At 42.1% G+C, this 22,383-nt stretch overlaps 1 protein-coding gene across 3 annotated transcripts in view; it reads right to left on the bottom strand.

Moving 5' to 3' along the window:
- Nucleotides 1-289: 289 nt before the first annotated feature.
- ARHGEF26 (Rho guanine nucleotide exchange factor 26) overlaps nucleotides 290-22,383 on the bottom strand; it is a 129,537-nt gene continuing 107,443 nt past the window's right edge. For all 3 annotated transcript variants that reach the window (XM_058730274.1, XM_058730276.1, XM_058730275.1), the window contains 4 exons: nucleotides 15,172-15,381; nucleotides 4,659-4,726; nucleotides 3,013-3,117; nucleotides 290-2,458 (listed from right to left, as the gene is read on the bottom strand). In XM_058730274.1, coding sequence (XP_058586257.1) covers nucleotides 2,316-2,458; nucleotides 3,013-3,117; nucleotides 4,659-4,726; nucleotides 15,172-15,381 — 526 coding nt within the window. In that variant the 3' untranslated portion in view covers nucleotides 290-2,315. The remainder of the gene's footprint in view (nucleotides 2,459-3,012; nucleotides 3,118-4,658; nucleotides 4,727-15,171; nucleotides 15,382-22,383) is intronic.

Raw genomic sequence — 22,383 nt, 5'->3', positions numbered from 1 at the left:
TTTGGCTACTAGGTGGCCAAAATGAGTAGGATGTAACGGGGAACCACAGACTTCTTAAGATAGGCTGTTCAGTTGTGTAGTTTTGTGGAAACTGAGAAGAAATCATGGCCCCCAGCTCTTTATGCCCCAGCCTTCTGGGGCAGTTGATGCCACCATGTACCCAACAAGGAAAGATCAGTGGCCTCGAACGTTAGCTATAGATCCCTTCTGAATAGACCTCTGATTTGACCCAAAATTCAGCAAATTATATACTTACTGCATTCTATAGTGAATTAAATCACACAAGTACTAAAGAACAAGTATATACAAAATCTTTATAAATTCACTTATTTCACCAAAAGTATACAAGCAGTATCAATTCACCGAGACAAAAATGAGTATTTTTGTTCTCCACAGGTCACTGAAGTCCTTGTACAATTCCAAGAAGCTATTCATAGAAACGGAACTAGGTTTGAAAACAGTACTGTGTCATGTAAAAATTACAATTCACTGTTGAAATTAAACATTGTGAATAATGTTAAGTACCTGCTATGTAACACTTTATCCAATAACAGTATTAACTGCTTGCTAAATAAGGCTTTGATTTATAAAATGCACATGTTTCCAAGACTGTTTAACATCTCTACTTATAAATTAATTCACAGGATTCCTAGTGTTGCTTTTTAGCTTCAAATGGATATTAGCGAAACTAATACGAAATGATCCCCCCTTTGCAAGCAATGAATTTACTTTCCTTCCTAAATGCAAACATCACATGAAATTAGATTACAACCTTTTTAACCTCTCCTCTAAAGGGTCTGTGACATGAAAGAGGAGACCAATGCCTTGTTTACCAACCTGGAGACATCTCTTGCCATCAATTCACTGAGTGGCCCCGACCTCCAGGAACTCCGGGCCTGGCATGTCTTTTACATCCAGCACTGTATGCATAAGTAAAGGAGAGCAAACAAGGGACCAGAAGGCCCCGTGTGAGCCAAGCATACTGAGCAACCACACTGTGCTTCTGCTTTACTCACTTCACTCATGATCTGGGTACCTGGTTAGCAGGCAGTAGATGGGACATGTCACACACAGATCTGAGTCCTCGAATAATGTACCCTTTGCCAGGTTTTTGTCCCTTTGTGGAAGAAAAATGGAGTAGAGAGGAACATAGCTGCCGGTAAAAGTTACTTTCCCCTCTCTCCCATCTTCCAAACCGTCACTCCTTATGAAATGTACTATTAAAATGATTTTTCTCTCTCCTTGCACCAATGGAAGAAATGAAGTTCTGCAGACACCCACAGTTAAGAGATCCTCCAGATCCAGCAAACAAGACCCTTAGGACATATGAAACGGATTCCCATTAAGACCAAACTGTTATGCTTCAATTAGGTACCAGGCTGGCATCTTGATACCTTGGTGAGGCCTAAATTTTACCTTCCTTGAGACTGTATTTCAGCCAATTGCCTGTTTGGAACAGGAGTAGGAACAGTCAAAAATATTAAATTATAAAAGGCAAAAAATTATTAAAGGCAAAGCAGCCTCATGTCAGTTTATCAGCTCATTTGGGAATATTTTTTTAAAAAGTACGACCCCTGTCCTACATTCAGGATTTTGTCACTTATGTGAACCATCTAAATCCTATCTTATTAGAGTAGCTCGAGTTTTATCAGGCTATACCAGTATGGGGTGAGGTGAATCTAAAAAGAAAATCTCCTAAGTAAGCTTCTCTCCTAAGGAGAAAAGAGGTGGCAAAAATTCAAGTGTTAATTTCCCTTTCCTGGGAAGAATTTTAGAAAAACTCAATAGCTCATCTTTTGAGCTCTACCAGCTCCTTATGAAATCCTCATAGCATTAGAATCATCTAAAATACAAGAGGCAGAAAACATATTTACAAAACTGGGCATTCTTTAAAAACAACTCTTGCTAATACTGGGAAAACCATGTAAAGGAAATGTCAAAAGAGGGACAGAAACATCCTTGGCAAAGTGAGGAATGAGAATACCAGGGTACAGCATCTAATATACATTTTTAATGCCAGAAAATGGTGAACCTAGGAGGAGCTGAGAGGTGGCCTGGTCCCTGAAGTGGACTGCTCAGCTATCTGCGGACCTAAGGAAGTTTGCAAGTGGATGACTGTGCACACACCGAACCTTGCGAACTAACTGGTAGCTGTTCTCATGAGAGAGCATAACCACCTGGCAAGCTTAAAGGCAAGTGTTTTCATTCTTTTAATTAAACAGGCTGTGTTAAAATTCACAACAAAGCCGGCCCAGAACCAAGCAGCCCGCTGTGATGTAGTGCAAATCTCATGGTAACGGAAGGCCGTCGAGAGGCTACACATTGGTTTCCAGTCCTAGCAAGCGTCCCATTCTCTCCATGTTCTTGTCAATTGTAGCCTGACAGGTTATCTCCTTGGCACATTCCATAGGAAACCAGCCTCTCTCTCCGTCTCGCAGTCGTTCCCCCTCATACCAGCCTGCAAACAGGAACAGAGTCTTCATGAAGCAATGAGTGTCTGGATGAATCTGGACCCTGCCTGGCTCTGAGGAGGATGTACCCCAGCTTGTGCATGACGTGATGGAAGGTGAGGAGAAAGTGCAGCATAGGGAAGGGCCTAAAGGAGGAATGAATGACATACCCGAGGTGGCACACAATCAGGAACCCTGAAGGGAGAAGGTTGAAAAGAGCCTGGGAGCTTGGGCTGGGCTGGAGAAGGGGATGCTGTGCATAGGTAGGGGCAGCAGGAAAAGGATTTTTTTTTTCCTTAAGTGAGGAAGGAAGAACCTCAAAATGAGAAGTCACTGGGGGAGTAGGAAGGAAGGGAAACATGGTTCCTTTTGAATAATACACCATGTGACTGCATTCCTATTCAGAAACAAAAGCAATGATGTAGCTACAGGAAAGGCAGGAGCAAATGAGCAAACAAACCAAAGGGATATGAAATATGAGCATTAATAATGTAATGAGACTCTTTGGTTCTATGGCACCCTGAATGCTGCACCAGGAGTATCCCTAAGAACCCCCACTTACCATCGCTGATACGTTGATAGATGAGAACCACATCCGCCACCTGTAGGGAGAGTTCGTCTGGCTGTTTGGCAGTGAAGGATCTAACGATTTCTACCTGGGTCAGTGCTGCGGGGTTAAAGGGGACATACTAAGCTCCCAGTAGCAGAACAGGTACAAATCAATACAGTATATTTATTCAATCTTTCTGTGCAATTCAAGGCCAGCTTGACAGAAACAAGTTTCTATCAAGCAGAAACTCTGTTCCTCGAACAGTCTTACTTGGCTAAGAGCTTTAGAACTTTAGAAGCTCAGGGGGCGCCTGGGTGGCGCAGTCGGTTAAGCGTCCGACTTCAGCCAGGTCACGATCTCGCGGTCTGTGAGTTCGAGCCCCGCGTCAGGCTCTGGGCTGATGGCTCGGAGCCTGGAGCCTGTTTCCGATTCTGTGTCTCCCTCTCTCTCTGCCCCTCCCCCGTTCATGCTCTGTCTCTCTCTGTCCCAAAAATAAATTTAAAAAAAACGTTGGAAAAAAAAAAAAAAAAAAAAAAAAGAAGCTCAGGATCAAGAGAAGCCTTTTATGATGCATGCATCCCCTCAAAAATAACCTTGATAAGGAGCCATTAGTCATGTCACATAATAAAGCAGACAACAGCCATTGTGCATTGGGGAAACTGAGGCCAGACAGATTAGGTGATGTGCCAAGGCCATGCAACTAGTGATAAAATCTGCAGTACCCCCATTCTCCCGGCTCCCACCCAGGGGTTTTTCCCTAGTTCACCAGCACAGGAAAGCTGCCAAATAAGGTCAGAAATAAAAGGAGCTCCAACTGAAAGTCAAACAATATTTCGAGTTCTCCCAACATGCTGGCTCATAACAATTGTAACTTCAGTGACTTGATACTGACATGAGTTCTTAATTTTTTTTAAATATAAAACTTGATTTTAGGCAACTTTTAAACCAATCGCTTTAGCTTTGGCTCTAAGCTTAAAGCTATGATCTCTGAGTGCTCCAAGCTAACCACTCTGGCTGCCCTAGTTCTTTCGTTTTGACCTTCCAGCTACAAACATCCAGAAAAACATAAAATCAAAGTCAAGGTGCTACTAAGCACATGACACGACCCTTTATTTACTGCATCAGTTTCTACTTCCCTAGAAGAAGGAAATGTATTTTCTTAATGTTATCACTTTAATAAATAAGGTCAAAAGGAATGGTAACATAATTTTCTTTAAGATTAAAAAATACATTCCACTTCGATTCAGACTGTCAGTATGGAGAAGGCTTAAACGTGCAACTCCTGCCCACTAACAACTGCTGAAAATCGAAGAGGTTTACAGTACAAGCAGAGCTTTCAATGTAAGTTACTTAACTTAATCCTGACAATATCCCTGCATTGTATATAGGGATACCCCTGACTTGCAGATGCACAGGCTCAGGAAGGCTGTGCAACAATTGGCCACGTTTATGCAACAAAGAACTGCACCTTGGATTTGAATTCAGACCCCCGACCTCCAAGGCAGGGATCACACAGTTCTGACGTAGGGCCACAGGAAGGAAAGCTTGGAGGAAACTTACAGCGTGGGTATTGTGGCCATTAAGCACTAATAACCCAGCGTCCAGCAGGGGGCATAGACCCTCCACATTCCAGACCAGGCTGCCCTCCAGGTACTTACAGGTTCGGTCCAGAGGTTGCTTCCCGCTACTGTGTCCCAGGGCAGTGATCCAGCGGGCTCGCTCGCTCCTAAAACACACAGAGCATATCCAACTGAGAGATTCAACGTGTCTGGACACAGAATGCAAAGCCATTCCCAGAAAACAGGGAGAGACTCCCCAGTGAGTTATGGTGGTGTATGAGTTATTTAAAAAGGATAACCTGGGGAATCTAGGCTGAAAATTAGTCAACACTGTTAAAAGATTCTGAATGAATTTGACTAATCATTGATTAAACAGAATTTAAGTTTAACATTTTTAAATTTTTTTAATGTTTATTTTTTGTGAGAGAAAGACACAGAGCATGAGCAGAAGGAGATGTAGAGAGAGAGACACACAGAATCCGAAGCAGGGTCCAGACTCTGAGCTGTCAGCACAGAGCCCGATGTGGGGGCTCAAACTCAGGAACCACAAGATCATGACCTGAGCCGATGTCGGACGCTAAACCGACTGAGCCATCCAGTTGCCCCTCAACATTTTTTTAAATTTAAATTCAAGTTAGCTAACATACAGAGTGGTTTTGGCTACAGGTGTCGAACCCAGTGATTCATCTCTTACATATGACACCACTATTTAATAAAGAGCTGATTACACTATCACATAATCACATAAAGATATTTAGTATATTCAATCTGATATTTTAACATTTCAAAAAAGTGAATTTCATTTAAAAAAAACTCCTAGTAAATCAGTTTCTCTACACTCTCTTCTTTCCCCCCACTCAAACCATTTCACAAAGATGAGAAACTTGACCTATTTAAAGTTGTGTAGTTCTTTATACAGCTAATACTGCCAAACATGAGCCTTATTGAAATAAAAATTCTTTGAACGTTTTTAGACTGTTCACAAATGCTTAAAATGGCTTAATGAATACAGCCAAAAAATGTTGAGGGGAAAAAACGAACTGGGACTTTTTATATAAAGCCATCATTACATGAAACAAAACAATTATTTAAAGGATCAGAAGTTTCAGATAAGCATTATTCCATAATTCAGTTATCCTCCGAAGGTCCAGTATCAAGATTGCAATTAAATAAATAAGGCTCACACACACACTTTAAAATCTTTGAGGCACTTAGTAACTAACCCATACTACATAGCAGACACAAGCATGTGACATCCATTACTTCATGTAATCCTCCAAAAGCCCATTTAAAGGATGAGAAAGAAGGCTGTGTGGAGGTCCCAAGGCAAGTGATACAAGTCGTCAGTTTTTATAAGGCACTCCACTGTCTTAAGAAGGGGCACCTTTATGCCCGTACTTGAAATACATTTTTTTCTCCTGTAACAGCCTGTACCTAAAGATGGTTGTCACCCTTGCCCCATCTTCTCCGCCCCTCAAGCATCCTTCCACACAGACTGCTTGTGAGCCTGGGGCATGCCACGCTGTTCCACACCCTTTCCTGCCCGTTCCCACTCTCAAGTAGAACCTCTGTTTCCACCCCTCATACTCATCATTAATGAAGAACATCCATAAAACAATGCACTAATCTTAAGTGTATACAGATCTGTGATTGCTTATGTAGGTGCACCCAACACCTTGTGTCCCTTTCCCATCAATAACCTCCCACAAAGGGAACCACCACCAGAGACTCATTTTACCTGTCGTGTACTTTATAATGGAATTCTTCAGCATGCCCACTCAATCTTGCAAACACAAGCCTCACCTCCTCCAGCTGGCCTCCTCTGATGCAGGAGCCCACACCTCCATCCCCATCCAGTTTGCCAATTCTGCTCCCATGCACTCCTCTGCTCAGCCCTATCCCGTTGCTGGCCAGCTGGAAGCCTCACAAAGGCAGGCATCTTGCCCTTTCAGTTCACTGCCGTTATCTCCAGAACATAACCAAGGCCTATAAAGATCTGTTAACCGGATGATCATGACCACTCATCACATACTGACCCCCATTTAGTGGCTTGTCTGTTTCTCTTGGCCATAAACTTCAGGAGGTAAGGCATTGGGTCTTGTTCTAAATAGTTATTAGAGCACTTATGTGCCAGCTGTGCTACTTTTTTGTATTTGGTGAGTACCATCTAATTTAATCTTTATGACAATACTGAAATTAAATATTACCATTCTTCCCCCCACACCCTCCAGAAGACAAAGCTGGAGTGTTAATAAGCATTTGCTCACAGTGACACAGCTAAGTGATGGAGTCAGAAAATAAGCCAGGTAGGGGTGCCTGGGTGGCTCAGTCAGTTGAGCATCCGACTTCAGCTCAGGTCATGATCTGACAGCTCGTGAGTTTGAGCCCCACGTCAGGCTCTATGCTGACAGCTCGGAGCCTGGAGCCTGCTTTGGATTCTGTGTCTCTCTCTCAAAAATAAAATAAAAAATTAAAAAGAAAAGGCAGCCTGGGATCTAGAAGGTGATGCTCCCTATCAGGTGCTCTCAAAGTAATGAGGGAAGTCAGGAAGGGTGGAAACTGCGATGTGCTGAAAGACAGACTTAGTTAAGAAAATGAGGCTGAGCCCTAATCAAGCTGATGCATCAGGTAATTGCACAATTTGTGTAGAAACTGATGATACAGCTTGCTTTAAAAAACAAAACAAAAATAGTATAGGACACAAAGGGCCTCTGGGTGGTTTTATAAGGAACAAGTAGTTTAATAAAGCACAGCCTTCTTTAAAATAATCTTAAGCCAACACTTAAATCCTTGATATCATCTCTGTCAGATATAAGATCTATTTTTTACTCGGGCTCAACTGGAAATTTCCAAAGTACAAAGGTAACTGAAAACTAAATAATACTGTACAGATGGAAAATTGTTCACCAAGAGACATCTAAAATGATCCACGTGCCATTCCCAAACAAGTCAGCCTCCTCCTTGCCTTACCGTGTGTCTTCACACGGCCCTGACTCCTGTCTGCGGCCCTTCAGTTAGACTCCCAGGCACAGCCCGCCTCTGGCACCGAGTGGCCAGTTTCAGTGACAGGCCTGACCCTGCAGACAGTTTCCAGAAATCCAGATGAAACCTTTCACTCGTGTGGCACGCTGCCTGGATGCTAATGGCATCCCTTAGACACGGCGGCCTCTCACAGAGACTCGAGAGGACAGAACAAGACACTCCTTGTTGCCCTCACTGAAAGGAGCCACTTCTTGACATGGCTTCAATGAAGCCAGTCCCACCCCCTCTTACATGCCGTCAAAACCGCACAACTTTCCCCGCGGCCTCCCAGAGCCCTGCCAAGGAGCTGCTTCCCACTATGAAGCAGAAAGCACTGCCTCCCTAAAGCAGGGAGGAGACTCCCTCAATATAAGAGGGAATTCTGAGAACAAGAAAAGCCAGGGCACAGACCTACCCATTATTAAACTGAGATATCAAGCCCAGGGCTCACTTGCAGACAGCTATCTTCTCCAGGGACAATATGAAACAATCAACATGAATCCACAGTCCACCCCACACCCCGTTCGCAGACTTTTCCCTTTGCCCAAATAAAGTGAGAGAATAAGTAACGCCACTCATGTGGACCTGGGCACATCAACGTCCAAGACACCCGAACGCTGCTCCCTTAGACCAACATCCACTGAGCGCCTCCTGCCTTTGCATGAGCCCTGTGCTAGGATGGGGTTGCAAAGTGAGTAAAACAGGGTCTCTTGCTCTCCACAGCCTTCAGTGTGAAGGAGCAGAGAGGGAAGCAAACAAACACAAAATCCAGCACAGTATGCAGTGGGCTGTGGCAGAACATTCTGCTTAAAACACATGGCACCCAGGGAGAGAAAGAAGACTGAGAAGAGACGTTCCACATAAATATCTGCAAGTAGAGTCCTTTCCTAAGACCCGTGTTCTTCATGCACAGCATAAAATTAAGCACCTGCAGTTCCCTACTCAGGAGTCAGATGTGGTAGCATCATGGCCTGCCTCTCATACAATTAAGCACAGTAGGCTTAAACTTAATTGCATAAAGGTCTAAGTTACAAAGCTGGATTTCTCATTGAATGCCAGGCATCTGCTAGAAAAGACAGATACGTACTGAGAAAAATGGGAGAGTAGGCTTTGAAACAAAGAGGCAGGGCTGCAGAACAGACAGGGGCTGTTGAACCTTCTCTGTGTCCCTCTTACGGTGGCAGCTGGCCAGATACCTTTTGTGTTTCTTGTCACAGCCTACAAATTTACCTGGGGTTCCTTTTGAAACTCCTACACCCACGGCCTTTGGGGGAAAGTCCTTCAAGCCTTTGTAAAGAGCAGGTTTGTGAGGATGGTTGTTTTTGTTCGTTCCCTCACACACTCAGTTCAACCAGATGAGTTCTGATCCATGAAAGAAAACCCACAGGGTAAAAAAATGTCATCATGAGTGCTGTGCATCAAAATCTTACAAAGCTGGACACATGTTCACAACTTACCTAATTTAAAAAATCTAACCCAAGCAAAGCAATTCCCTTAGCCCACTAAGAGGGTTCTAAAATTCAGATTTTGTGACATGTTATATAATTAAGCCAATTATTTCTTGAATTATCTGTTTCCTCGATGATATGAGACCCATGTCATCACCTGTGCTCCTGTTGAAGTGGGGCTGGTGATGACGATCACAAAAGATCAAGTGCTTTGAGGGGCACTATGCAGTGTAAGAGATCATTCCTGGATGTGGATTCCAGATTCAACGAGGGGAAAAATACTACAACCTATGATAAATACATTTTTGCACATAAATTACCATCTATTGTGGATTATTTTTTTTTTTAGAGGATGAAGCACAAGAGCATGTCAGACATACTATGTACAATTTTATTCCACTTACTTCCTGTTGTTAATTAAATCATTAACAGAAGCAGGAAGGCCGCAGACTCCCTGGCAAACAATGCGCCTTTATGAGGAGGCCCAGGAATTGGTCGCCTGGATGGCTGACAGGACCAGCCACATTCACAAGGCTTCTACTTCTTTCAGTGAGGGAGAAATTTTGAGAAGGATCTTTGATTATGGTTTAAGGTGATTATATCCTACAGCTCAACACAATGGGTAAAGAAATTGTGCGTTTGTCGCTGAGCATGTCCTGATGTCTCACGGCTGCATACACGGAGCCCAAATGCCATTCACATTCCACTGTAAACCCAGGAAGCCAAGGACGCCACTTGCTGCAGCCTCTGGTCTGTGCCAGCTGCAGCTGTGTGTGCTTCCTCTTAATGAAGGCAGACAATGGGGGCTCTCCGGCTCCCACATTCCTCTAGAAAGGCCCAGAGGGAGAAGAATGACAGCGGTAAAATATTCATCCTTTGTCCTTTTATAAAAGATAAGCTTTTGTACTTTTCACAGACGACGGTCTCATTAACAATGTGACTTAAGATTTTGAACGGCAGACAGAGATAACACCATCTACATGGGTTAGATGTACATCAAGAAAATTTTAACCACATCCTTTATAGCAATCTTTGAAAAACAAGCGGAACATAGAGAACACTTGCCTCAGCAGCACAGAAAGGACAGTGAATAAAGACTGACAGGGAAGCGATACTTCCCTACACATGGTTACTATTTATTCTATCTTGCCTTCTAGAAAAGCTAACTAAATTATGGATCAGTCCCAAAAATATGTATTGGGAACTGGCCACGGACAAAAGTGAGACAAAAGACAAAGCTGGAGTTGAGTGTAGGGATTAGTAATAAAACCACGCAAAACTGGAGAGAAGGAGAATCATTAGGACACTACAGGGTGTCTCAAAAGAGAAGCGATACACAGGTTGTCCTCGGGAATGTGGAAAGATGCAGTGGACTTTTGCACAGGAAGAACTGGCAGATGACAGGTTTGTTCAGACCTGGAAGCATCACAAATGACACCAGTCTCCAGATTGGATCAACTCGAAATGGTGCCAATGGTACCACTTTACCACTTACGGAAATGTGTGTTTAGGGAAAGCAGTGGGTAGCTGACTGGCTCAGGTAGGCTGCATTTCTGATGGGAGAGCGAATAAGGATGGTTAGAAATGGAAGGAAAGCTAAGAGAGTACAGATAACAAGTGAAGAAAAAAATCTCAAAAAGGGAGTCAGGGTGAGCTGAACAGTCAACAAAATGAAATGACACTGGAGGTAAAGAAAGGAAGACTGTTGAATGGGGTAACTAGGAAGCCACTACTCATCTTTCGATGGAACAGCCTTAACAGGGACGCAGAGGAAGAAGTCATATTGAAGACCCTTAAGGAACAACTTAACATGGTACTAGCTGCTCAAACCTAAAATCCAAAACATCATCAATTCGTCTCTCACAGCCACCCCAACTCATCCAATCCGTAAATTCATCCTATTCTCTGCCTCCGAAATAATCGTGTTTCTATCTCCCCTCTCAGACCACAGCCCAAGCCACTGCCAGGACTCCCCTTTACTGCAACAGGACCCTATTTGCTCTCTTCTGCCCCCATTCCAATCTTCCGGAGAACTTCCTGCCATGACTTAAAAGGCTCTACACGCTTGCTTCTCAAAATACGTGTGGTGAAGAACCAGTCCTCACCCCCCACCTCAACTTCCTATCCCATCCACTGTGAACCAAGTGTTCTTAGAAATACAACAAAAATGAATTAACTGTTAAAATAATCACATGCTTTGATGATGCAGAAATGTCGAAATGCTCTAAGTTCTTAATTCCTTCCCTCACGCACAGGAGGTTATGGTTTGAGGACTGATGGCCCACGGGCCATACTGGAATAGCTCTGCTCTGAAATGATCTGGCCTCTGTTGGCCTCTTGACCACCCACTCTCTCCTTGGTTTATTCTGATCTAGCCATTTTCACGATGTTCAAGCCAAGTTTGACAACATCAAACTCGTTTCTCTAGAAGTTTTGCATTTGTTGTTTCCTTTGCCTAGAACATTCTGGCCCTGCATTTTCCCACAGGCTGACTCCCCCTTGTCACTCAGGGTTCAGTTCAAATGTCACCTCAGAGAAGTCTTCCTGCACCATCTATTCTGTTTTTTATTATAGAATTGAAACAATATGATGCCCTAAATTTACCATCTGAGTTTCTGCAAATGTTTTTCCTTTTAGTCTATGGACCTAAGAATACAATTCACGTTTTAATAATTTCTCACATTTAATAGCAAGTGGTGGGGCGCCTGGGTGGCTCAGTCAGTTAAGCATCTGACTTGGGCTCAGGTCATGATCTCATGGCTCGTGAGTTCAAGCCCCGCGTCGGGCTCTGTGCTGACAGCTCGGAGCCTGGAGCCTGCTTCGGATTCTGTGTCTCCCTCTATCTCTGACCTTCCCCTGTTCATGCTCTGTCTTTCTGTGTCTCAAAAATAAACATTAAAAAAAAAAAAAAAACTGAAGTAGCAAGTGGCTTCCTGGAGTTTCCCTTCCAGGGAAAAAGGGCCAAATGGCAAGGTAGGGGTGGACTAGTCTGACTGGTGGCATCTCAGTAGGAAGATTCAAATTTGTTACCAGAAAGAACACTAGATTCAGGAGGGTCAGGGTCTAGTCCCAGCTTTGGCAACAACTCACTTCCTATATGACCTCAGGCAAATCATATCACCTTTGTCTCATTTTACATATGGGAGAAAAAATGAGGGAGGTGGAGTACCAACCAGTAATTAGGGCCACCACATATTTTACTACCTAAACAAGACACCTTTGAGAGTCAAAGTGGGTGCTATTGTTAGTTGTGCCAGAACAGACATTATACTGATCCTGAAGAAACCAAGATGTATGGTCACTTTACTTCAGCTCAGTTTTATCCTTCTCTAGAAACCCCTATGGGACCCTTCCTCATGTTCTATGGCTGGCTCCATTTGGCACATCCCAGATGCTCAGTGTTTACCCCATTTCCTTTTGGGAAGCTTTTCTACATTCTTTATGTAATCAAAGTTATTGATCTGTTCTACAATTTCACCGTTATAATGACTGAACTGTTGTGTCAAACAGCTGCACCCCTCCTGCTGATTTTACATTCTGTATATCCCCACATGATCTCTGTTGACAGCAGTTTTTCAAAGAAGGTAAATATTTAGGTATGAACCACCTCCTTTTTCAAACCAAAGAATAAGTAGACAAAGGACATTAGTAACTAGTATAAAGTACTACAGATATTAAAAGGCCAAAACGGTGGTGAAAACCTGGTTTTCTCAACCAGTTTGCTAATAGGCCACCTTAATCACACATAACATACAAGAGAAGAAACTTCAAAAACATATAGTCACCTATAAATTTTGCAAATCTTAGAAGCAAAGAAAATACTCTACGTAGACCAAAACTCTGATTGCTCAAAACCAGTTCGGCCCAGGGCTGACCTGCACTTTTTCCAACATGGCATATAATAATTTGCTGGACTTTTAAACAGTGAATTGTTTTCTGGGGGTTTTTTTTTTGGTTTTTTTTTTTTTTTTTTTTAAGGAAAGTACGTCCTGGCTGTAACATTTTCTTTCAATATAAATGCTATTTTATGCCTTGTATGCTTAAAGATGTTTGTTTATTTACTTTTCAACTGATACCTAAGTTGGTGGTGGAGGGGAGGAGAATGAGGGAGTCACTCCTGTACCCAAGGAGACCTCTGCCTGTCTGGAATGTTCTACACATAGGAGTCAGACCCATGGCTCATATCATTTATGGGTGACATAACTCAATATTCTGGAGAACATTTCTGATTGAGGAAATGAATATACCATTCAGTCCATGGCAAGATCAAAAGGCAAGAAGGTAAACAAATGCTACAGAATGTCCCAGAAAAGGATCTAGCCTTGGTATAAAAAGAACTGGACGTGTCGGTTTACTTCCTACTTTGCTGGAATAATCTCAGAAACAAGTGGTGGAGGTTACATAAATTATGAAAGAGACAGTCAGGAAAAGCTCTGCTGATACGTTGGCAAGACCTGAATATAGAACAAACAATCCGAAAAAAGAAAAAGAAAGAGAACAAACAATCCTTAGAAACACAGAGGAAAGGAAAACACAAAGCAAAACCAGCAACACTTTCACCATTACTAACTAAAACTGACAACTGAAAATCTGTTTGAGAATTCTCTAAAATCTCTGGATAAGCACTCATCTCCAAAGCCTTTAAAGACTTTTCACCCTTAAAATCATATAAGATCCAAAGCTTAGACATACTAAATTCTCTTTTAAAGAGAGGCTTCCCCAGAGGAAGGTTGGGTCTGTCTTCACTGGACAAGAGGTTTAATCACTTCCAGAGTTGAAGAAATGCCTTCCTGAGCCCTGGTCTTACGTGTCTCATGCTGGTCATCTGCACAGACCAGCAGTAGCACCCACCCAGAGGAGCAAATACAGGAACGTGCCTGGAATGCTGCAGGCTCCTTCGGCAATTTCATGGAAGAGCTCCGGGACCTTAAGAAAAGGCATTTCTTTGTTTCATAAACAAACATAGGATGAAGCTCCTTTTCTTACTCCCTCTGCTAACTCTCAAGTTCATTTGGAATACTCTATTTTGGCAAATTTTCAAATCTCAAATGGAGTTTACATCAACCTATCCCTCTTGGTTTTCTTTAGCCTTTGAAAAGTTACTTCTAGTGCCAAAAAGATATGAAATGATCATTGAAAACGTTTTATATGGATGCTTTATAATTGTAATCTTCTTCTGATGTCTCTCTTTAATGACCCAGAAACACTGTTAAAATACTCTTAAGAAGTAGGGACACCTCTCTGGGTTTACTTTCATTAAGATTTTGCTACAGTCTCAGGGTTGTTATTCACCAGCTGCTGATCCATTTTAATTACACCACCTGGGAACCTTGGCAGATTTGGGTGGGAGGTATGCGTAGGATGATCCCTGAGGATAAAGAGTGAGAGAACTTCCCCTTTCCTCTACTGTTCCACCCAACATAATACCGGCCTGTGATGACTGTTTCAAGAGGAGGTCTCCAGCTTCCAAACAAATAAACTGGTCAACTGTCTCTAAATGGACCAAACCATGGGGGTAGACTTGAAAATTAAGCTCGCTTGCCTTCATCCATCCAGTGTGAGGACGGACTGCACCATGACCACTAGTACGCCAGCAGACACACACAGCGGGACTCTCTAGCCTCGGCATCAACTCTGATAGGAAAGTGGATTCATTCATATTTCCCCAAACCGAGTATCTCTTTTGATAGAAATCATCAGGCTTTTTGCTGTCTAGCTGAAGGCAGGTGACTGCAAAATGGCCTTAACTCCTTTATCTGGGAAAACTTACAGCCTACATGGAAACTACCAGGTGTCAACTACCCATGGCTCATGGATCATATCTTTATCAATGATTAAAATAAAGTGATTTTTAAACCACTTTCTAAATATAAAAGCACACCACCTAAAGCACAATGCATCCATCAGGATTCATGAAGATGAAAATAATAACACCCATCTCTCGAGATGTTGAGAGGATCACAAGGAAAAGATGAGATTCTCCATGAAGCACCTAGACCGAGTGGTTGGGCATAATAGGTACTCAGCAAAAAAATACATAGTAGCTATTGTTCACCAGTTTTTTAGAGAGTCTCAGACCAAGGGTAATTAATTAGGGAAGAATGACACCAGATAATTCTGAAACCATCCCTGTCCATACTTACTGTGTCTCAGCCCCTAGCAGCATTTCCACTTTCTCACTCGCATGGTTACTCAGGACTGTCAGAGTAAAGAGGTGGCTGGCAGAGCTCTGTCTTGAATAAAGCATTGTAGAACTGTTCTTCCCTGGAGAAGAATTAAGCTCTTCATTGTCACAAGATTCCACCAATAGCTGATCTCTTAAGGAATAATCATTGACGTTGTAACTTTCTTCACTAGAAGGAAAAGGGAAAAGAACATGTCAACAATTCAATGGATAAGACTGTGACACTGTCCATTTTCAAGTCACATTCAGGGAGAAGGTGATGGGGAGGAAGGAAGGATAGGAGGAGAATGATTTATTTAAAACTTTTTTTAATGATTATTTTTGAGACAGAGACAGAGCACGTGTGAGGGAGGGGCAGAGAGAGAGGGAAACACAGAATCTGAAGCAGGCTCCAGGCTCTGAGCTCTCAGCACAGAGCCCGATGCGGCGCTTGAACTCACGAACCATGAGATTATGATGTGAGCCGAAGTCAGACGCTTAACCGACTGAGCCACCCAGGCATCCTGAAAATGATTTATTTTAAAATATGAACTAGAGGGGCGCTTGGGTGGCTCAGTTGGTTAGGCAACCGACTTTGGCTCAGGTCATGATCTCAGTTTGTGAGTTCGAGCCCCACATCAGGCTCTGTGCTGACAGCTCAGAGCCTGGAGCCTGCTTCAGATTCTGTGTCTCCCCCTCTCTCTAGCCCTCCCCTGCTCATGCTCTGTGTCTGTCTCTCAATAATAAATAAACGTTAAAAAAATTTTTTTTAATGAACTAGAATCTGAATTATATATACTGATTATGAATCAATATAATCCTCCCGAATTAAGCCTGTTAATTACTATTTTTCTGCAATGTATAAATTGTATCTCAGGTTTGAAAGCAATATTAAAAATAATGCTGGGGAAGGGGCACCTGGGTGGCTCAGTCGGTTAAGCATCCAACTTCAGCTCAGGTCATGATCTTGTGGTATGTGAGTTTGAGCCCTGCATCGGGCTCTGTGCTGACAGCTCAGAGCCTGGAGCCTGCTTCAGATTCTGTGTCTCCCTCTCTATCTGCGCCTACCCAGCTTGTGCTCTTTCAAAAAAATAAACAAACATTAAAAAAAAGTGTTGTTTTTTTTTTTTAAATAATGCTAGGGGCACCTGGGTGGCTCAGTGAGTTGAGTGTTGGACATGGGCTCAGGTCATGATCTTGCAGTTTCTGAGTTCGAGCCCATTTCAGGCTTTCTACTGTTGGCCTGTCAGTGCAGAGCCCGCTTCAGATCCTCTGTCCCCCTCTCTCTGCCCCTCCGTGACTTGTGCACTCCAAAAAATAAATATTTAAAAACAAAACAAATAATGCTAAACTCTAGCTTTCATTTTACATTATCCTGGAACTTGATAATGTATTACAAGTGAGACACACATGCATAGTGGTAATGCTCGAACAGGCACACTTCCCTAGTCTTCCCTCTGTCCGCAGAATAAAGAGGGAGCCCCAAACCTACCCATGCTCTGGATAACAACAGCTCAGTCCCAGCCTCCAAACCACCAGGCACAGGAGGGAAGAAGAGCCTTGGAGATCTGCCTAAGCCATCCTTCTAACACACACAGCCTCACCATCTGCTTCAGAAACCACCAGGACTGATTTCTCTATCCTTGCTTATGGCCATGATCCCGGTATTCTCCATTCCCCTGGAATCTCATCCCCAAAGCACTGTGAACACACCTAATCTGGCTCTATCTCCCTGAGCTCCTCAGCTTGTTCCTGAACCCCTTCTGTGTCCTCCAGAAATGGACCTCATATAGGGAATCCAGCAAAATCTTATAAATCCTCAGCTCTGCCTTGAACCCTCCCTTTACCTTCTTGCCTTAACAGAAGCTTGGCTCTCCCTAGAAAACATGGCCTCCCCATAAGGCTTTCTATCAGCTGGTTTCTCATGCTGCTGCTAGACAGTGATCACTTCTTCCTCCCAAAAAGTCCTTAGCTTTGAAGCTCATACTGTCCGGCTCTATCTCATAATCAAAGTCAAGGTAAGACTCCCAGTTGAGTTATCTACCCTTATGAGTTTAGTTGCTGGCTCACGGTCCCCCTACAACACTATTTTCTTGAATTTCCACACAGGGGAGACTTCCATTACCCCGGCTTGTCAGTTCCTTGACTTCCCCTTCCCCAACCATCTTACCTTCTGTCCTTCAGCTACCCCACCATCGTCATACCCTAGACCTTGTCATTGAAATCAACTGCAATGTCTCTGTAATCCCATGTCAAACACCCTCTCCAACCATCTGTCTCTCCTACTCCCCTCTTCTTCTAATCCTCAACCCCAATGATTCTTTTTTTTTAATTGTTTTTAACGAGTATTTATTTTTTAGAGAGAGAGATTCAAAGCATGAGAGGGGGAGAGGCAGAGAGAGAGGGAGACACAGAAACCGAATGAGGCTCCAGGCTCTGAGCTGTCAGCACAAAGCCCAACACGGGGCTCAAACTCATGAACCATGAGATCATGACCTGAGCCTAAATTGGACACTCAACCGACTGAGCCACCCAGGCGCCCCTCAACCCCAATGATTCTTTAGCCCACTGACTCTACCACCTTTCCCCTGTCCTTGAACCCTTTATGCTTACTAGATTACCCAGCTTGGATTTCTAGGGATGTAGTTTTAATCACCACGTGTATACATGCTCATCTCTTTGGCAAATCCCAACCCTGGTTAGATACAGCTCTCCCTCTACTCCACATCTGTGCCCTTGCAGCTGAACATGGGAAAGCTCAACAAATAACTGCTAAATAAATGGATGACTATGCAATATATTCTAATATATTCTAGGAACAATATTGAATATTCACCTTATTTAATAATAAATGCAAATGTGTGAACTCAGGGGAGCTATGAGAAAATGAAACTCCTCATGCCCAACTACACTAGGCATTTCAGGATAGGCCGCTTTGCTTAAGATTTCTTAGAATTTCTTTCATTCAGTGGCGGACGTCTACCAGTCAACCACTCCCTTGTAACTCTCCTTAGGAAAATTTATAAAATCTTTTCTAAAATTTAGTTTGGTATTCTCTCTTCAAAAGACAGCACACAGTTATTATCTATAAAAGCAAAATACTGCCTTCTGATCAAGTCTACTTGTTGCTACGGTAATAATCTGTATTAACTGGAAGTTCACATGGCAGGATCATTTCCAAAGCTTTCCTGAGACTGCCTGCAGACCAACACAGCCAGAGCCAGCACATATAAAATATTTCTCATATCAAAATAAGGTTTATCAAAGTTCACATGATTTTCATCAAAGGAGAAAGCAGAATAATACACTTTACAAACAAGTAAGGTTGTATTTTCAAAAGACCATGTTTACAAGAAACAAAGCAATTTTTGGCAGAGCAGGGAATGCTTATAAGGTTGTCTAGAGATCTTAAACATGAATTTAACAGCTCAGAACCCAGGATAAAAACCAAACCTCAAAAGAACAAAAGCAGAGCCTCAACAACATCAAAAACAAGAGAAAGAACGAGAAGAACGAGGGCCTCCTTGTTGCCATCCTCTCTCTGTAGCTCTAGTTACTCTTTTGGTCCAACTCACAAGTTAAACAAGATGACCTGTTAGCCAAAGACACCCATTTCCAGTTAAAAGGAATTCTGTTTTCTCAGAGAAATCCAAGCATCCTAATGTTGCGTATATGGGTGTTCAGGTAGTGCCCTAACCAATGACACTGCATAGGTATTCTTCATCTTTCCAAAGAAATAAAAGGCAAAGAAATGTATATGCCATAAGCCCATCATTCAAGAGGACTCAAGTTCCAAAAAGTTGTCGGCAGTAAAGTGGTTCCACCTATTCAAGACCAAGAGGTCGCAGGAAAGCCATGTAAACTCTTATGAGTTAACTAGTTAAGTCTTTCTTTTCCTCTTAATTTTCTGAGTTCCTATTTTCCCCAGTGTTTGTGTCAGTATCCGCTAATGTGTTGCAATGATGCTCTGAATCTTTGTCTTTTGGAGGCAATTAAAGCCAGAAAAAGTAGAAAAATTAAGAGTTTTTTAATTGTTCTCTGGAGCAATGACAACTACAATGCCATGAAGAGTTGGGGTGACTATGTGACCTAGTTTATGCCTGTTATCCTCTCAAATGTCCAGTTTGGAAGATAAATTGTGGCCACTTTATTTTATAGCTATGTGGCTTCACCTCGAGGTATCCATTTCTATACATCTGCACATTTGTGTCACAGAATAGGCCTGAACAGGGAACTTTTCCCACTCTTTGAATTTCTTGAATCCAAAATAGGACACAGGAAACACATTTGCTCTTTGTTGTTGTTAACTGATCCAATAGCAAGCATCCAGTATTACTTCACCTAGACCTGTAAACTTCATTACACAATGTTTACAACTTCCTCACTACTCTTAATATGTTTCTATTTTAAAAACCTTGGTTTCATTGAACAGTAAATCAATTATTTATTCTCACCCTCTATTATTCAAACCAACTGAAACAAAAACTAAAAAGCCATTCCCTCTTGCTAACACATCTGTGTTCTCTCTCACACACACACACACTCACACACTCAATCTCATAAAGGTTCAAAACAATCCTACTTTCTCCTCTGATTCTGCTAACTATTGGATAAAACTCATTCTCCTAATGTCAGTCGGCACCTCTCTCTCATGCTAATACAAAAGGAAAAATCTGTGTTAAGATACGTGCCTAAGCAGAAGGAAGAGGGGAGAATCCATAGCCAGATGCAGCTATTTACAAACCTACTTCCCTCCTCTGCTTACTCACCCATGTCCAATAAGTATAACAGAGGCTAAGCTGGGGTGGGTAAGAAACCCCTTTCCTGAGGGAAGTTGATGCTAATCAGACTTCCCCATGTTTGTCTCTATCATTTAACAAACATATGGTTTACATAGTCTCTGAAACAATTTGGATCATGTAATTAGGAAGTTAAATTGCACAGAAAAAGGCAAATGGAAAAACCACCTTTCCTTGCATGGAGAAGTTTATATGTAGACTTCCTTTGATTGTCTTATGTGTGCTCCAAGTTTGCCAGCTGCTAATCAAGGCTGTCTGCTTTGTGCAAGCAGGACCCCTATCAGGTGCAGCAATCACATCTATAGAAGTCCGTTGCTCTGCCATGTAAACAGTGACGGATCTCTCTGTTGAAATCTACTTAAAGTCCTAGTAACCTCTGCTGAGATTCCATTCTTTCCTTTCTTTCTTTTTTTTTTTTTTTTTTTGTTTCTTTTTTTTCTCTTCCCTTCCCTTCCTTTTTCTTCCCTTCCCTTTCTCTCACCAGATAGCTATCAGTAGAGAACAGGATCTGGTGGTAAATACATACCTCAATTATTCTTCCCTCAGGAAGGCATTCTTTTGTTAAGCAGTTCAAATAGTGTTTGGTCTTACCATATGCAACCTAACGAAGTGGGTTAAAAGATGACATACCTTATTGTGAATAGTGGCTTTCTTAAAAAGATTATTATGGATCACTTTTAACTTTCTGCCCCATCAATTTCTAGAAAGGCTGGGATTTTTCATACTAGGCCTCTATTTATTACCTTTAAATCAGGATATTTCACAACCGCATACAACAGGCACTTTTTTTTTTTTTTTTATTGTTTATCTATTTTTGAGGCAGAGAGAGACAGAGCACCAGCAGGGAAGGGGCAGAGAGAGAGACCACACACACACAATCCAAAACAGGCTCTAGGCTCTGAGCTGTCAGCACAGAGCCCAATGCGGGGCTTGAACTCACGAATCCATAAGACCAAGACCTGAGCTGAAGTCGACGCTTAACCGACTGAGCCACCCAGGCGCCCCAACAGGCACACATTTTTAAAATACCAAAGCCACATATATACATATGCATTAGTGAGTGTAGCAGGACAGATACCAACCTCAGCACAGGAGTTACTCTGGGGAGGAAGAGGAGGAAGAGGAAGATGGGATGATGGTGGAGATACTATGGATGTACCCGCAGTATTACATCAGGGCTTTTTTGTTTATAAAGGAATGATCTGACAGTAATATGGCAAAAAGTTAATGTCTATTATATCTGGATGATAGGTATGTTAGTGTTTGATAAGAAAAACTTAAAGAATAATAAATGCATCGTGTCTGTGGATGTTTAAGGGTACAGTTGGAAGTGACTATTGCATAATGGAATTTTTCTGGACCTCCAGAAAAAGGATTATTTGCAGATGACATCATTGCCTGAAAAGATACTACAAAGTAAGAGTGAATTCAATAAAGTAGTTGCATTGAGACAAAAAAAACAAAAAACAAAACAAAACGCTTTTCTATATATGACTGACACATGGTTAGAAAATGTAATCAAGTAAGTCATCTTATTTATAAGAGCCACAAAACCCATAAAATATTTACGATTAAACCTAACAGGTTTCTGCTATATGAAAACAGTTTCTGCTATACTTCAGAAGAAAGCCTGAATGGATACAGAAGTTTGATATTATAGAGGTTCCAATTCTTTCTAAATTAAAATAGAACTTTATCATATCACAACAAAGTACAAACAGGGTTTTTTGGGATGTGGTGAAGAATGGGAACAGTCAAGCTGATCGTAAAACGTACAAAAAATAAACATGTAAATACAGTCAGAAAGATTATGGAAAAGAATGAGAGCCATCCAGTCTTATGGCATATTAAAAGCATATTGTAAAACTACAGTAATTCGAAGACTGGGCCTGGAGATGAATTGACAGATGGGTTAGTGAAACAGAGGAGTGGGTTCATGAACTGATCCAAACACATCTGGGAATTTAGGACATGGTAGAAGTGACATTTCAAATCTGTAGGAAATTGACAGGTTAGTCAACAAATTATAGTGGAACATCTGAAGAAACATCTGGAAAAAAAAAATTTGGATCCCAATCTCATTCAGTAACCAGGATCATCTCCTTGGACCCAAGCTCTGGGTCCATTAAAAGTCATGAGGAAGAGGTGGTGACAGAACAGGTCTTTCTCCTAGGCACAGACCCATCTGGACTTGCCTTGTGATTGGAGGTGGGGGGTACTCTTAAACATGCAAATACCTTAGAGAGAGTTCTCAACTTAACCTTTATTAGCAAACCTTTTACTTTAAGTACATAATAAGGATGACCAGGAATGGGAAATGGGCTAGTTGACCAAGATGGAGCCATACATATGAAAGGAAAGATGTGATGGGGGAAGTGAGGGGAACGGTTGAT

The sequence above is a fragment of the Neofelis nebulosa genome, chromosome 5, assembly GCF_028018385.1.
Source record: "Neofelis nebulosa isolate mNeoNeb1 chromosome 5, mNeoNeb1.pri, whole genome shotgun sequence".
Taxonomy (NCBI): Eukaryota; Metazoa; Chordata; class Mammalia; order Carnivora; family Felidae; genus Neofelis; species Neofelis nebulosa.
This window is presented reverse-complemented; position numbering and strand designations above follow the sequence as displayed.